The sequence below is a fragment of the Saccostrea cucullata genome, unplaced genomic scaffold (assembly GCF_032062105.1).
Source record: "Saccostrea cucullata isolate Sc308-1 unplaced genomic scaffold, CSIRO_AGI_Scuc_v1 ctg348, whole genome shotgun sequence".
NCBI classification, from domain to species: domain Eukaryota; kingdom Metazoa; phylum Mollusca; class Bivalvia; order Ostreida; family Ostreidae; genus Saccostrea; species Saccostrea cuccullata.
Window position 1 is genome coordinate 555,312 of NW_026933269.1, and position 15,451 is coordinate 570,762.

At 32.5% G+C, this 15,451-nt stretch overlaps 1 protein-coding gene across 1 annotated transcript; it reads left to right on the forward strand.

Moving 5' to 3' along the window:
• The first annotated feature begins 145 nt into the window (after positions 1–145).
• LOC134237874 (fibroleukin-like) lies at positions 146–7,221 on the forward strand. Its single transcript, XM_062720023.1, has 7 exons — positions 146–460; positions 1,478–1,568; positions 1,831–2,010; positions 3,669–3,784; positions 5,183–5,279; positions 5,777–5,938; positions 6,743–7,221. The coding sequence occupies exons 1-7, from the start codon at positions 155–157 to the stop codon at positions 6,976–6,978; spliced, it is 1,188 nt and encodes a 395-aa protein (XP_062576007.1). The 5' UTR covers positions 146–154; the 3' UTR covers positions 6,979–7,221.
• Positions 7,222–15,451: the final 8,230 nt, after the last annotated feature.

Below are 15,451 nucleotides of genomic sequence, written 5' to 3' on the forward strand. Positions count from 1 at the left end.
CATTTAACTGTATTCTTTTAATCTTTTGATGGCCCCTTTAATATATAAAATGCATTTTTCTTCTTTTTAATAAATCATTCAGAACGTATTGATCTGGTGATTATCATCCTCAAATGTATCAAGAATGTGGGTTTTTCTAGTGGAACACTCTTCAATGAAAACTTTAAAGAATTACTTTCTTCTGGTCATTTTGCTTAGTCTTGCTAATGCATCGCTTAAAAACGGCTACGATAATCTGAAATGGGGTAAGCGACTTATTGGTAAACTACTCACCACTATAGCACAGGCCAGTGTTTTGGATTGTGTAGAAGAATGCTTAACTCGACCAGGGTGTTGGTCATTCAACTACAGACGGGCAGCTATATTTTGTGAACTGAACTATGAAAGTCACAAAACTTTGCATACAAATCTTACAGAACAAGAGGGATGGATATTTAGCCGAAAGGAAACATGGCCTTTGGTGAGTGTCAAAATATTTTTAAGTATACAGTATATTGTTACAACTTTTATTTGCGTGCTAGAAATATCCTCCATTTTCACGACTGCATTAGTCTTGCGAATATTTTATTTTGCTTTGTATTTTAGCGTAAAAATTTTATAGTCGCGAAATTTAATCGTTGCATATTAATTTCAAACTGACGAATCGCGAATAAAAGATGATGCGAATAAAACTTGGTCTACAGTATAACCATAAATGTGTATCAATGATCATTTTGGTAAAAATTAATCATTAATGTCACTATATCTTGTTTGGATGAAGCATTTAGCGAGTAATTTTGCCCTGTTATTGGCAGACTTTTTCTTTTCATATGAAATAGAAATTTATTCAATAACTGTAGATTCCTAATTATACGCGAGGAATTAATTTCCGCGTAATTTCGTGAGAATCGTCACTAAATATTACTTCCTTTTATTTCTATGTGCTGCAATCTATGTAAACTCTGTTGATGAACCGTTCAATCGCGAATTATATTTCTCTTGATTTGACGTTAAAGACCCAGTTCGCGATAAAAAGTACTCGCGAAAAATAAGGAATCTACAGTACTACTTAATGAAAGGAAGTAGCTTGCTATGGTCCTCAATTCAATATTTAGATAAATTCACATTGTATATCTTTGACTCATAATCAGGACTTCATTTTTTTCACTTTGTTCGAAAATACATTCAACAACTTATCATTTTCACATATTTTGACTGACCCGTTTCCCACCAAGATGTTCAAGTACACAAATCATACCTCATACTCTACTTATGAATACAAGTGTGTGACCACTGTTCATCATCTTTCCCTTTTTACACTATGATATAAATTAATCGACTCTGTACAATCGTCTAATTTTTTCTCATCTACCCTTAACTGTTGTAATGATATCTCAACGAATATCATTTATATGTTCATTAATTCATAATTCAGTATATGAAGAGGTTTACATATGCATTTTTAAAGAAATGTGTTCATGTTTTTATCTATTCATAGAAACTAATTGGATCTTGCGAACATTCAAACTGTGAAGTAAATGAAAAATGTAAAAGAGAATCGTTCACTTCCCATAAGTGTGCATTGGCTCGTATGTATTCAATTAAAGATTAAGATATATTAATGTTTTTTTTATGAATAAAAAATACCCGATTTTCTGGTTATATTTAGATATTACATTTATATTTCAATTAGCATTTCTAACTGCATCTAACCTTTATTTCCTTGGCTGTATGGTTTTAAAATCATTTGAAGATCTTTAATGAATACCCAATACAGGATGTCCTTTTGAATAATATTTTGGTCTAGTTGTTAAATGTAACATCATATTTGAATATTTTTGCCCATTTCAGACTGCCATCTTCTAAATTTAAGTCTTGCAAACAACATCAAACCATTTCAATCTGAAAAGTCGGTGGATTTTGGTAGCAGCCATATGTTGAATTGTGTTGAGGGTTATACGAAAATAGGAGACGGCGTCGTAAAATGTTTGAGGAATGGGTTATGGAGTGACGTCAACATTAATTGTTACAGTTAGTGTTAAACCTGTCTAAGTATACTGTTAATTTTTCAAATTAAGCAAATGTGACATTTAAAAATCAGATATGGGTTTGAAATACTTTACAAATCTCAAAAGTTTTTTTCCTATGGATTTGTTAAATATTTTTAAAATATCATTACAATGACCATATTCTTTACAATTTTTTGTTGATTGATATTTCATATTATAGAACTTTCATGAACAGATATACAAATGCAAATTGAAAATGTGCACATCGGCTTTAAAGTTCAGAGAATTGTACTGCATATGTCTGAGTTAAAATTATCGATAACTTTGGAATATTAATGGTTAACTATGCACGAAAAATCAAATGAAAGAATAAGGTACAATTATAAAACAGATAAAAGATAATTGACGATTTTCTTTCCGAAAATACTAAAAAATTTACTAAGCAATATAGCTTTTTTGTTATATAGGACAAATTAGCGGTATTTATTCCCAATGAGGCTTTTAGTATCAATGTATTGTTCCAAATAGCATCGACCGATCCATTACCCTCGATAAACCAATAAAAGTCGTGCTTACCTTTTAATCAATATTTTATTCAGTTGTTTGATGTTAAGGGAAATTCAGCGAATTTATTCTGTATCGCCTAACAAAACCATTTTACATAAAAACAACATAAGTAATATTTTTCCCAAGGTCACATATCATCTGTAACAATTATGCAATGATATATAAGGTAAAAAAAAGGTATTATAAACTTAGGTATCAAAGTTCTAATAAAAGGTAAAAAATGACAACAAATTTAGTTTACATTGTTTTATTTTAAAGAACAATTTTAAATTATTTCACCAGAAACTCCAATAATGTTTCGAAATTCCCATTTGTACAAATTGTGCTCTATTATACATTTTGCATACCTTATGAAAATTTAGTATTCACATGAAGTGGAATTTATCAAAAACCTATTTAGGCGAAGAAGAGATTTAGAACACTTGCTGTAGCCTTCAAATTGACATATAGAAATATCGATGACGTTTTTCAATTAACAATAATTATATCCATTTATATGTTGAATCAACTTGTGAACTTAAAATAAAAGATAACATAGAATCTGAAATATCTGTTTCATATCCAGATTTTTTTCCCCTAGAACAGAAAGTAAATGGTAACCTTACAAAAAAAAAATTATGGTAAACGTGATGGCTTTGACATGTTTAACTTTTGTGTTGTCAATTTTCCTTACTCTTGTAGCAATTTACCTTTAGCATCCGCATATGCGGTTTAATGTTTCCTTTTGATTAAATACACAAGAGCATGTTTTATGTACAATCAATTTTTAACCGAGCAACAAGCTGGTATAACGAGGTTATCAACAGTCTTGTATGAAGTCATCATGTCTATGGTGGACATAATATACATGTACTAACAGCTAAAAAAAATCTAAAATTACATGTACGTCAAATGACGACAGATCTTTTTAAATATTTACAGTTTTAGTCGTTGGCTTTTGTTTTCACTCAATAAATCTTACGGATTTTTACATTTGTCTTGTTTGAATTTCAAAAATTTTCAAAAATACCATAAATGATTATAAAATACTTTATTATTCTAGCATAAGTCATTTATCAATAATAAAATATTATTTATACCAAAATATAAATTATATAAATCAAACATTTTAAGTCACTGACTGTGGTCTAATCCCAATCTCGGAAGGCAAAGAGGTGACTGACATGATGAAGATAGACGACTCGAGATTTCAAATAACATGTATCAACACAGAAGGATCAGTTTGGACGGTATTTTTTTCTGTCTTTAATATTGTTTTTTTTTAATTTATATTTTGTAAATTGAATAGCAAATTGTGACTTCTGTTGTAATGTAGCAAATTATGTCATATTAATGCTACATCTGTCATTGACAAGTTTTTCATAAAAAGAATGAAATCATTTCTGAGTCTTTTCTTAATAACATAGAAACCTCGTTGGGTTCTCGAAGAGAGGAAGGAGAAAGTTGTGAAGATTCGTATTTATTGAATTTGTACCATCTAAAGCAATAATAAGAGTTAAATAGATACTAAAAATTTACATATACATATATATTTTAACGAACAAACCGGTCACGGTAGCCTAGTTGTACAGCATTCGCTTCCTGATCGGGAGGCCCGCGTTCGATTCTCGTTCGCGGCGTCGCGTCATACCTGAAATGTAAACATAGGTAGAGACTGCTACTTCGCCAAGGGCTCGGCACTAGAAGAGAAAGCCACGCATCTTTAGAATATGACTTTGAAACCGTAGTTCCCGTGTCTTGGTATGCGTTGGCATGATAAAGAACCCTCATTGCTAAATGGCCCTGAGTGCCGAGTATAGGTCTACATTTGAAGCCCTTCACCGACATACGGTGACGTTTCCATATGAGTGAAAAATTCTCGATAGGGACGTAAAACAACATACAATCAATCAATCAAACGAACAAAACAAGCTGGTTTAACTGAAAGTAAACTTTCTTTGTTAATTATTGAAATTTCATTGAGGTCGTTTCTGAATTGTAATACTATGTAGAAAATAATTTTCATTAATTTTTGGTATAATAAAGTTTTTTTCCTAGGAAAGTACTACATCCGAACGAACAAATTTTCAAAATTAACTTAAAACTAAATTTTATTAACTGTGTTAATCATTAACATTTTAATGAGGTAGTTGTTGAATGCTGATAATACCGGTAACTTAAGTATAATGTTTATCGTTGTTTGTTAGAATAATCTTTTTAGTAGTACTTTGCTGGGAAAAATACTGCTGACATCTTTATCCATAACTGATTTCTATGCAATTCGTATACTGAATTATGTTACATGTAGCTATTGTACCACATGTACTTCATGAAACCCTTACGTCTTTTGAAAGATAAAGATATAGCTCATTCCCAAGATGTCCAGATGCATATAATCGTAAAACTTTTGTCAAGATCAATAATCAGTATTGTGGTACATACATGTTTATAATAGGCCTATAAACCTGTATTCAAAAATTCTTATAAAATTCGTTTACACTAAGAGACAATGGTAGGTGTTGAGGCCCAGGTGTAAGTTCAAGAAATAAAGTATTTGATGTATACTGTATGAGAAATATTATGTACACTTTCTTAAAAAGATAATGACAACTTGGAATATTTACACTTTATTTACACTTTCTGTATAGATGATACAAAGGAGAGTTGACGGTTCTGTGAATTTCTACAGAAAATGGACTGATTATAAAAACGGGTTTGGTGACCTTAAGTCAGAGTTCTGGATCGGTAAGTTAAAGTTATTACCCTCCTTTGAAATGACATACTGGGATTTCACAGCTTAATCGGTATAAATTAAAAAAATAATTTAAACAATATATATTCAACTGCATTTATTCAATAGAAATAAAATTATTTTATATTTCATTCGCGATTCATAACAATCTTACAAATGGATTTTCTCACTTTTAATGCCATAAAGAGAATATTAAGTGAAGCTTTGTAAATATCTACTAATTTTGTTTTACAGCATGTGAAAGGTATTTCGAAAACGCAAGAAACGTTTAGAAAGATAGTTTCTGAAAAAAGCATTAAGAAATTTGAAATTTTTTAAGAGGACGATAAGGAAACAAATATAAAATTATTCAATGAATTTTGAAATCGTTTGTACAGCGTCTAAAAATGATTTATAAAAAGGAGATAAGATATTGCTTAACTCAACCATTCCCAAAAGAAATTTCCTTAACAAAAGCACATTTTAATGAATGCTGTAAAATATTTCTTAGGACTCGACATCATTCATCTGCTGGTCATGAATGGCTTCACAGTTCTACGTGTAGAATTAGAAGATGGAGAAGAGTCTGTCTATGCAGAGTATAATGGTTTCTATGTAGCTGGAGAGGATGACAATTATCGGATCCATGTTTCTGGATACAGTGGAACAGCAGGTATGTGTTATGTGACAACCAGACACAATCCGATACATGTACCAGAGTAAATTTTAAAATCTGTCACTGACACAACCCAAAGCCGAAGCAAATCAAAATCACTTACCCAGGAGCGACTTTTAGTTGGCTAGGGAGCATTTTAATATATGGGTCAGAATGCGTAACTTCGAGGTGAGCTCTAGATTTCGGCCTGGTATAGCAGAACCAGTATTTGCTTTCACTAAAGCGTGAAAGGAACCGATTAATCCCAACGCTTGTAAGTCCGTTTTTATCGAATATTTGTATCTGGACATAAATCAAACACAAGGAGGAATATGAAAGAGTAAATCTGAAATATAAAAATGACAGAAAACACAAATAAATACCTTTTTGTTTACAATTTTTATTAATTCGTTTTTGAATTCACTAACCAAATCTGCAAATGTACATGAAATATGGATATAACGCGCTGAAATCAAGCTCAAAAGTCCATGAAACAAATCAGATGCAATAATGTTGCAAGCATCCCCTCTCGAGTGGTTCCACCAAATATGTTTGCTGTGTGCTATATTATAGCAAATGGAAAAATCCTATGGCAATTACGTGTGTTAATGATACTCTAACAGTTACTTTGAAAAAAAAAATGAGAAGACTGAAATGACTCGCATTAATCTAAGGTGATTAAACCTGATAAGAAATGCACCAACTGCAAACTTCTGCTTACTCCTGTATGGCATTTGATCTCGCCTCTGATATTAAAGAATTCTACGTTTGTTCTGTTCTTCTTTTAAAAGTTTATTTTGAAATATATTTTTCTGTCTGTAGGTGATGGTATTTCATGCGAAATTGATTTTTGTAACAATGATGCACAATTTTCAACATATGATAAGGATAATGACAACTCAGTTTCACTTAATAATGCTGAGACATGGAGAGGAGCGTGGTGGTATAATCATGGAGAGTATGGTAACAACAATCATGGCGAAGGCATAAACTGGTATCCATTCAAGGGCCATAGACACTCTTTAACAGGCGCCAGCATGATGATTCGTCGACCTTAATTTATGCCTGTCAATATAAATACCGAAATACGAAGTACAGACTGTGCATGGCGGCACATAGTTATTAAACTAAACGCGGGAACGAACTCGACCTGCACACTACCCCAATAGTTTTAAAACGACATATGTGTCTTTTATACATTTCCTCTTTTTAAATTATTTGTCAATGTATCAGACAGTAAGAACAATAGTTAAAACAATACCTGATGTGAAAATTCTGTACGTCTAATTAGTTTCAGGGGAGATTAGGTGTTTACTTTCCTTCAACATTTGATTAGTATCTTAAGTATCTAAAGCGATAAAAGACTACGAGTATAGTTCCTTGTTTCGCATTTTGAAAATTAGGAAGTTTTGAAACTTACATGTACAGACATTGAGCAGGGTACTCTATGAACTGTTAAATGTTGCGGTCTCGTTGCCGCACACAGATTAATCTTCAGCACCACAGTTCTGCAAGAGTAAAAACATAAGCACCACACTTAAGATTGTCATAATCAGCTGGAAGAAAGATGTAAATGGTATTAGATTCTAATGCTTAAAGCATTGCAACTATCATCTAAATTTCAAAAACATGCAATCTATAATTTGTAAAGATTGTGAAATAGAAAAAAATTATATTATATAATATCAGATCTGTTTTTATAAACATATGAATAATTAAATCAAATTGAATCTTTAAAATAAGGGACGGATCGTTTAGTGATCATTTACTGACTTAATTTTTTATTTGATATATGTTGTACAATTCTTCCCAGAGTTCCTCTCAGAGATACATATACATTTAACTTCTGTTTGACCTGAGATCTAGTAGAAATGACTCTTTCTACGCTATTGATTAATTGATTAAAAGCATTGTGGAATTGCAAAATGAATTATTGTTTATAGGAAACTTTCTAAACTCACAGTTTCGATTTGTATATTTTTTTCAATTTCACCGTAATGTCTGTTTTAAACAAAACAAAACAAAAATTAGCGGGATGAAGCACCCATTTAGCAAATTTTATACATTATATTATAAAGTGCTTTTAACTATTTAAGGAATGACTCTAATTCTTGGCAAAATTAGTTCAGTTTAACCTCGTTTATATCAGTTTACGGATTGTGAAACAGCGTAATCTGACCCAAACCAGCTTGTACTCGAATACTTTGGCTAAGAATTAGAGTCTGTCCATATTATTTGATTTTAAAACCAATAAACAACTGGTGGTATAAAATTTCGTTGCTTTTTATTAGTTCAAATTTGCCGCTCAATAATATAACCTTAGTAACGTAAGTGATGGGAAGCAAGGGGAGGTAAAAACTGATGCATAGGCCGAGCAGACATGTAGTTTGTTTACAAAATCTTATGTTTGAAAAGAAGAAAACATTGGTTATGACTTTCAACTTGACATTTAGAAATATCGACGACGTTTTTTTCAATTAACAGTGGTAATTTCCATTATTGTTTCGATCTGATAAATCCTGGTGAGCTTGAGATAAAATATACCACAGTCTGACACATCTGTTTCATATTTAATTTGGATCATTTACTCGAAAAACCGTTCTATGATAAACGTGATGACTTTCACTTTTCAATCGTTAACTTCCCTTACTCATGCAGCAATATGCATGTATCTTTACCATCTTCATACGGAGTATATATATCAGCGTTGATTCGTTGCGCAAGAGGATGCGTTTGCAATTTCTAACACGAGGTAAGTTATTGACAAACAAGATGAGGAAAAACAATATCAGCAGTCTCGTTTGAAATCATCATTTCGTAGGTTCTATGGTCTATAAAATGAGCTTGTCAGCAAGTACGATTTATCATTGAATCAAATGCTGACTGTGGTTTTTCATACTAAATGTTAGTGTATTATTTACTGAATTGACGAGAGAGTTTTCCGCTATTTCCCGATCATGGCAATTAAGAAGCACACGTTGAGTGTGACCGGTCGCGATCGACAGGATGTGCTTACGCCAGCTGCATCCCACCTCTAATGTTCTGGAGGTCCTTGTTTGCTCTAATCTAATTTTGTATTGATTAATATATTTCTTACCTTGAATATACTGTTTGTTACATATATCTTGATATTTTTCATTACATGTGGTAAGATCGAGCTACTGATTGAAGTTAAAGGTACTTTTATTTTATCTGGAATTCTCCATGAGAAGAGAGGATTGCATTAATACAGATGATTCGGCTGGTTGTCGGGGGGTGGGGGGTGGGGGGGGGTGTCCATTACCAAAGGAATCTTAAAGTTATTTTTCTTTACAAAGACGTAGCCCATACGATTTCATGTATCTAGTCTTGTTTCACAAAAATACCATCGCTATATTTTTTTCCAGTTACGGTTTACTCTGTTGAGAAAGAAAATGACAGTAAATATTGTACATACATACTCGTAGAAAATATATTACTTTAAGTCGAATTTAAAATATGCTTACAAACTTAAGATTTTTGACAATGCTGGTTTTATGGTTCCATGCTGCTCATTCTTTCAAAAAAAAATCTTTAAATGTTCTTTCAAGAATTTTTTACTCATATTGAGACCCAAATATTTGTTGATGTTGAGTTGCAAATTCAGGAAGTGTAATCGGTACAGGGGGTTGGCAGTGTGAGATATATTTTTTGACAAAACATGCTAAAACACAAGGCCTCACTTTATAAGGAGTCACAGGTTCCTCCATCCTTTTAAATCTAATTGCGGCGCAAAACGCAATCAAAATGTTAGTATTTGCAGTCTTTTCGCGACCGAATAGGTGATTTAAAATTAAAATGAATTCAAAACACATAGCTTTTCTTAATAACAAGATTATGAAGCAAATTCAATAATTATTTTACAAATTTATATATAACTTTAATGATGGTTTAAAACAATTAATGGATATCGAATTCAACATAGTGAAAAAGAAGAAGAACGTTTCTTCTATATTTTAAGTGCCTTTTGACCCTACTCGCTTTCCTCCTCCAATACACTTACCTTCAAACATATTTACATTTGAAAAATAATCTGAGAAAATGTGCTGTAATTATTACAAGTTTTATGCGTTTAACCTGACTTTTACAAAAAAAATATTATTTTCAGAAATGCAAATTATTAATATTTGATGTTAGGTAACACGTGCACAATCCGCCTACCATCCAATAGTATTTATTTGCAAATGTGGTCTCCGATGACCGAGGTATCTTGAAAATTGAAAGTAACAAAAATGATACTTGGAGTCATAGAATACTACTTCGATAGATTTTTCTTCAAATTTTCAGCTTCTCATAAGTATATGATTTCGATATATGTTCGATGTTTGACATTCAGTTTCGAACCAAATATCAGAGATTTGGTCATTTTCAATAAAACTAAGTTGTTTTAAACATACATTTTAAATCATTATCAATTACCAGGAAATGTAAAAAAAAAAATGCGTGATTTGTCTCCTTTTATTCATGCTTAAAGTCAAGCGAGGTCTAGAATAAAATTGATTGAGCAAGCAAAACAGGGGGCACTTATTAAATAATTACAGTAAAATAACGGATAAGCATGGTCGATTTCACTAAATCCATGAAATTTTAAAAATTAGGTAAAACATTATTTGCAGTTAACGGGAAGTGTGAAAAAAAATGATTTTTTTCTTTTCATCCATGTGCAAAGCCAAAAAAGCTTAAAGAAAATAAAATTTATTGAGCAAGCAAAACAATCATGGAATCATATACTTATCATTTGTACAGGGCAATCTGGCAATGACCCAAAGGAACAAGGTCAAGATTATAACGGATATCCAAGTCTAGATTAATTTATTTCTTGTATATTCGTCTATTATGTAACTGCACACCCAGAATGCGCAACTGCCCTATTAAAGTATATGCACACAATCCTTTTAGGTGCTAGTAAGTCATTTGGACTTGGTTGGCGTGATTACGATATCCAATTTCGTCTAAGAAAAGGGCAGAACCCCAAAATTTCTTTTGCTAACGTCGACCAGGAATTATGGTTGTTGTATATGCAGCCCCCCTCCCCCAGAGTTTTTGTCAAAAAAGACCATGTTTTTATAAGCATCTATGCATGCGTTGTTCACTCAACCACCTGTTTATTAAAAGTTCGTTAAATTTATCTGCAATCGTTTCAGCTTTAAGCCCACGGTTCAACAGTCATCTGGACGGGCCTACCCGGCAACAGCCACAAACTATGCAAGACCAGTGCAGCCATTTTTGACATAAGTAACAGAGATAAAGAACTGTCAGGCCTTTGTCGCTGCAAGAAACAATTATACAATTGCAAACCCATTACCAAGGATATACTTCACAAAATCCTCGACAGGCTTCCGGTAGTTTGTCCATTACACTATGCGGCTACTCTTTTCACCACTATTTTCACAGCTGCATTTTTTGGGTACTTTAGAATGGGGGAGCTTGTCCAAAATAGCTCTAGGGAAGAAGGACATGCTATTCAAATTCAGGATGTTAAGTATTCAAAATCAAGCGATAGCATTCAAATTTATCTTAGTCATTCAAAGACTGACCAAGAGGGCAAGGGTGCAATCCTAAACTTAATTTGTATAGGGGCAGCTACGGAAGCTTGAGTTCAAGGCAAGGTTGGGATCAGATCGCAAAAGGGGGCAGGTGGAAATCTAGATGTCTGTATTAATACATAAGGTGTTAACTAGAATAACCTGTTTTATTGGGTGTTAGTTTTTTATAACGGGTAAGACTAAATCATTTTTCAAGTCCTTAATAATGAATCATGCATGTCACTGTAGATCACAAGAGAATTTGGATTGTAGGATCCTCGATAGTTAAGCATGCCTTTTTGCATGCCCGCTCTTCCTCATTTAGGTCAAATCTTCAGTTAATTAGAAACAATGCTTCAGTATTTTGGCAAGGGAAGAGGGGTATGAAATGGAACCAAGTCTACACCAAAGTCCGGCCTCTATTGAAAATTTAGGACACTCCTCACTTTCTTGTAATATTCTGTGGGAGGGGGGGTGATATTGGACAAGATGGTAAGTGCGTAATGCTTCGCAATAGTATTAAAAGAGGTCTGATAAAAATACAGAAGCTGTTACCCAATGCTACATTACTCTGGTCGCAAGTCCTACCCAGGCTACATTGGCGTGGGGAAGTGGACCATTTAGCATTAGAGCGGACTAGAGTACGTCTAAATAGCTTTGTAGCAACTCAGATATGCATGTCCAAATCTCTTCAAAGACCAAGTTCACCTTAACGTCTTGGGCAATAGCCTGTTCCTTCATAGAATACAACAATCGTTGCAATATTTCTTAAACAATCCAGAAATATCAGTAACCCCACAGGTACATGTAGGCGATCGTGGACCATGGCTGCATTATTTTTGAAGTCCAAATCTTTATTACATATGCTATGGTATCACAATAGTAAAAAAAGGAAGTATATCGCCGATACTTTAAAATGTTGTTTAGTGTGATTACGGTTTGACTTTAGCGTAGTCACGGCATGCGCATGCATTTGGTAGCAAGTCTTCTTTCTTAGATAGTAAGGATTTTATTATTGTTATTAATGTTTGCTGCCTTCCCCCTGTTTTATCATTGGTGGTTTTTCTAGGAGGCTATATTATTAGCAAAGTTGTTGCTGGCTCCCAGGAAGTTTTCGTCGATTGACAATTTGTTCAATAAATTTGTTCAGACGGAGTAAAATTGTTGTTGTTCTCCATTTGAATTCGCGGTAATGGTATGGCAATAATGTGACACTTTGTCTGTTTGATGCCAGCTTTTAAGTAAAATTGTTGCGCAATTCCATTTGCGCTTGATGTTCAATGTTTGATGATGTGACACGATTTTTATTTACGGGAGAATTTTAGTCCCAGTTGAATTTTGTGTGTTTGTGTTCACTGATTGATGACAAAGTTGTTTTGGGGTAGAATGATTGACTCCCATTTGCATTTTGTTTGTTTGTGTACAATGACTGATGACGTGACACAAACTTTGTTTTGGGGAGAATGTTTGGCTCCCATTTCACTGATTGATGATGTGACACTGTCTTTGTTGGGATGCCCTAATAAAGCAACATTGTTGCTGTTTGACACTCTGTTTCGAACCAAATGTTAGAGATTTGGTCATTTTCAATAAAACTAAGTTGTTTTGAACATAAATTTAAAATCATTATCAGTTACCGGGGAGTGTAAAAAAAAAATGTGTGACTTGTCTCCTTTTATTCATGCGTAAAGTCAAGCCAGGCCTAGAATGAAATTGATTGAGCGAGCAAAACGGTGGGCACTGATTAAATAATAAGAGTAAAATAACGAATAAGCATGCACGTTTTCACTACATCCATGAAATTTTAAAAATTAGGTAAAACATCATATTCAGTTACCGGGAAGTATGAAATTTTTTTTTATCTTTTCATTCATGTGCAAAGCCAAGAAAGGCTTAGAGGAAAATTAAATTTATTGAGCAAGCAAAACAATGGAATCATATGGGACGTGAAACCATGTATCGTAACAAACCTGACATTAGCGACCAATAAGCAATGATAATTCTTCGTGCAAAGGCCTAAAGTGAGTGGGACTTTAGATTTTTTTTTTTCATCCGAAAGACCTGTGTAATTTTACAAACTATATACGGAGATCATCGTTGTATCTTATCTGACATCTAACGAGGTAGAAAAGAAGGAGGATGACACTGCCTGATAAGATGACGTCTAAAACTCCACACGCTATCACTCCTATCAACAGTCCTTGGTTTTGAAATAAAACTAAAATATATTTTAGAAAAACCTTTTTAGTCATGATAAATGTCTAGCTGTGTGCTTCTATCTTCTATGAATATTCTGTGTGTTTGAGTTAGCTTTATTCATTCCATAAAATTGTTTGCTTTGGGTTTTTTAACATTTGATGTTAAAAAAATATTATTCGTTAGAAAATAAATGTGGTAAAGTGGTAATCATGAAGTAGTTACATAACAGTTTATTTAATAATATAATCTTTAGCAGGCGCAGAATGGTTTCAAAAATATGAAGAGAAAAAAAAGTCATCAACTTGTAAAAAATACAAAATGCTGTAATAATTTTTAGAGAGTATTTTTATTTGATATTAGGGTTTGAAAACTCATTGATTGATCCCCATGAAAAAAGAACCATTTCAAAAATACTGAGCAGATACATTTTCGATATGTTTAATGTTAACTAAAACTTTTCTTCAAAATGCTATTTACACATTTTTTCTTCATAGTATAACTTTGGCTTTTTCCGCTGATTAAATTATAGAAAATGACGATATTTGAAAAAGTAATAGATTTTATAGTTGAGTACCACTAAAGCTGACTGATGATGTGGTGGTACATGTACAAGTGTAATGTAAATCTGTTTAGTTCCACATACTGCACAACATGTAATCACAGGAAACATTTTTTTATCGATCAGTGGGAAAGTTTGAATCACAAATAATCCCTATCAAAAGTTAAAGTCCTGTGACAAAATGTTTTTCGACATAGGTTCTAAAAAAATTATGAAAAAATGCAATCAGGACATAAAGGCTTTGAAATATACAACAGGGAGTCACTGACAGAAAGCAAAAATATCAATAATATGCGATATCAATTTTGATTAACATGATGCTCATTTCTATATCTTTTCAATGATGTTCATAATATTTGAAAAAAAAAATCGTTTTATAAGTTAAAAACATTTCATAAACATAACAAAGCAAGTTGTATGTATATTTTATATGGATTTTATGTGAAAATCAGTATACAAAAAAAATGTTTACAACGTATTCCAAAATAAATAGTGTATGATCATTTGTGCAACAGATTTGCTTACAACGAATAATACATGTACATGTATGTCTGTACGTTTGCTAAATGTGGCATAGAACGTTTCTTGAGACAGAAACAACATATACATATATATATGTTACTGTAATGTGGGCGTTACATTAGCCTACTTCATTACACACATCTTGTTTCAGTTCGTCATAGGTAGGTTATATGCTTTTAGTGATTAAAAAAAACCCCAACAGACAAACAAACAGAAACTAAACAAACAAAAAAACTGCTTCAATCAGTTACAGAAAGGATATTATCATTTTTACTAACGAATTGAGCTTTCATTTCTTATGCCAGAACATCTCTGATTTAACTCGTTATACATGCCTTAATAGTTGAACAATAAGTTGCTGACATCCTAAGTATTCATCGCAAATTTGGTCAGCTGCGCATCAGCATGTCTCTTGACATCTGTAACCGTAAAGGTTTCCTCTATATGGTGTAGAACAGTTTGTACCATATGCCCCAAAGCATTCTGAAAAAATTGAACATACATTTTAACTTCAATTAAGGAACGAAATAAATGTCTCATATTTACGTTAAAACATAACTAATTGTAAAGTATATTCTTTAATATAGATTTTTCCTTGAACAAAATTCATGATTCATGATACCTACCGATACAACTCCGATTAAACAAATAGTCACCAGAACAACAATGTTTGTAAGACCAGTATGAAGAGGTTTACATATGCATTTT

Bases quoted from the DNA above. Each gene is read 5' to 3' on its own strand.
- LOC134237874 (XM_062720023.1), top strand. From the start codon at position 155: ATGAAAACTTTAAAGAATTACTTTCTTCTGGTCATTTTGCTTAGTCTT. The intron at 461-1,477 runs GTGAGTGTCAAA...ATCTATTCATAG, and splicing joins GAAAGGAAACATGGCCTTTG to AAACTAATTGGATCTTGCGA. The intron at 2,011-3,668 runs GTTAGTGTTAAA...AAACATTTTAAG, and splicing joins CGTCAACATTAATTGTTACA to TCACTGACTGTGGTCTAATC.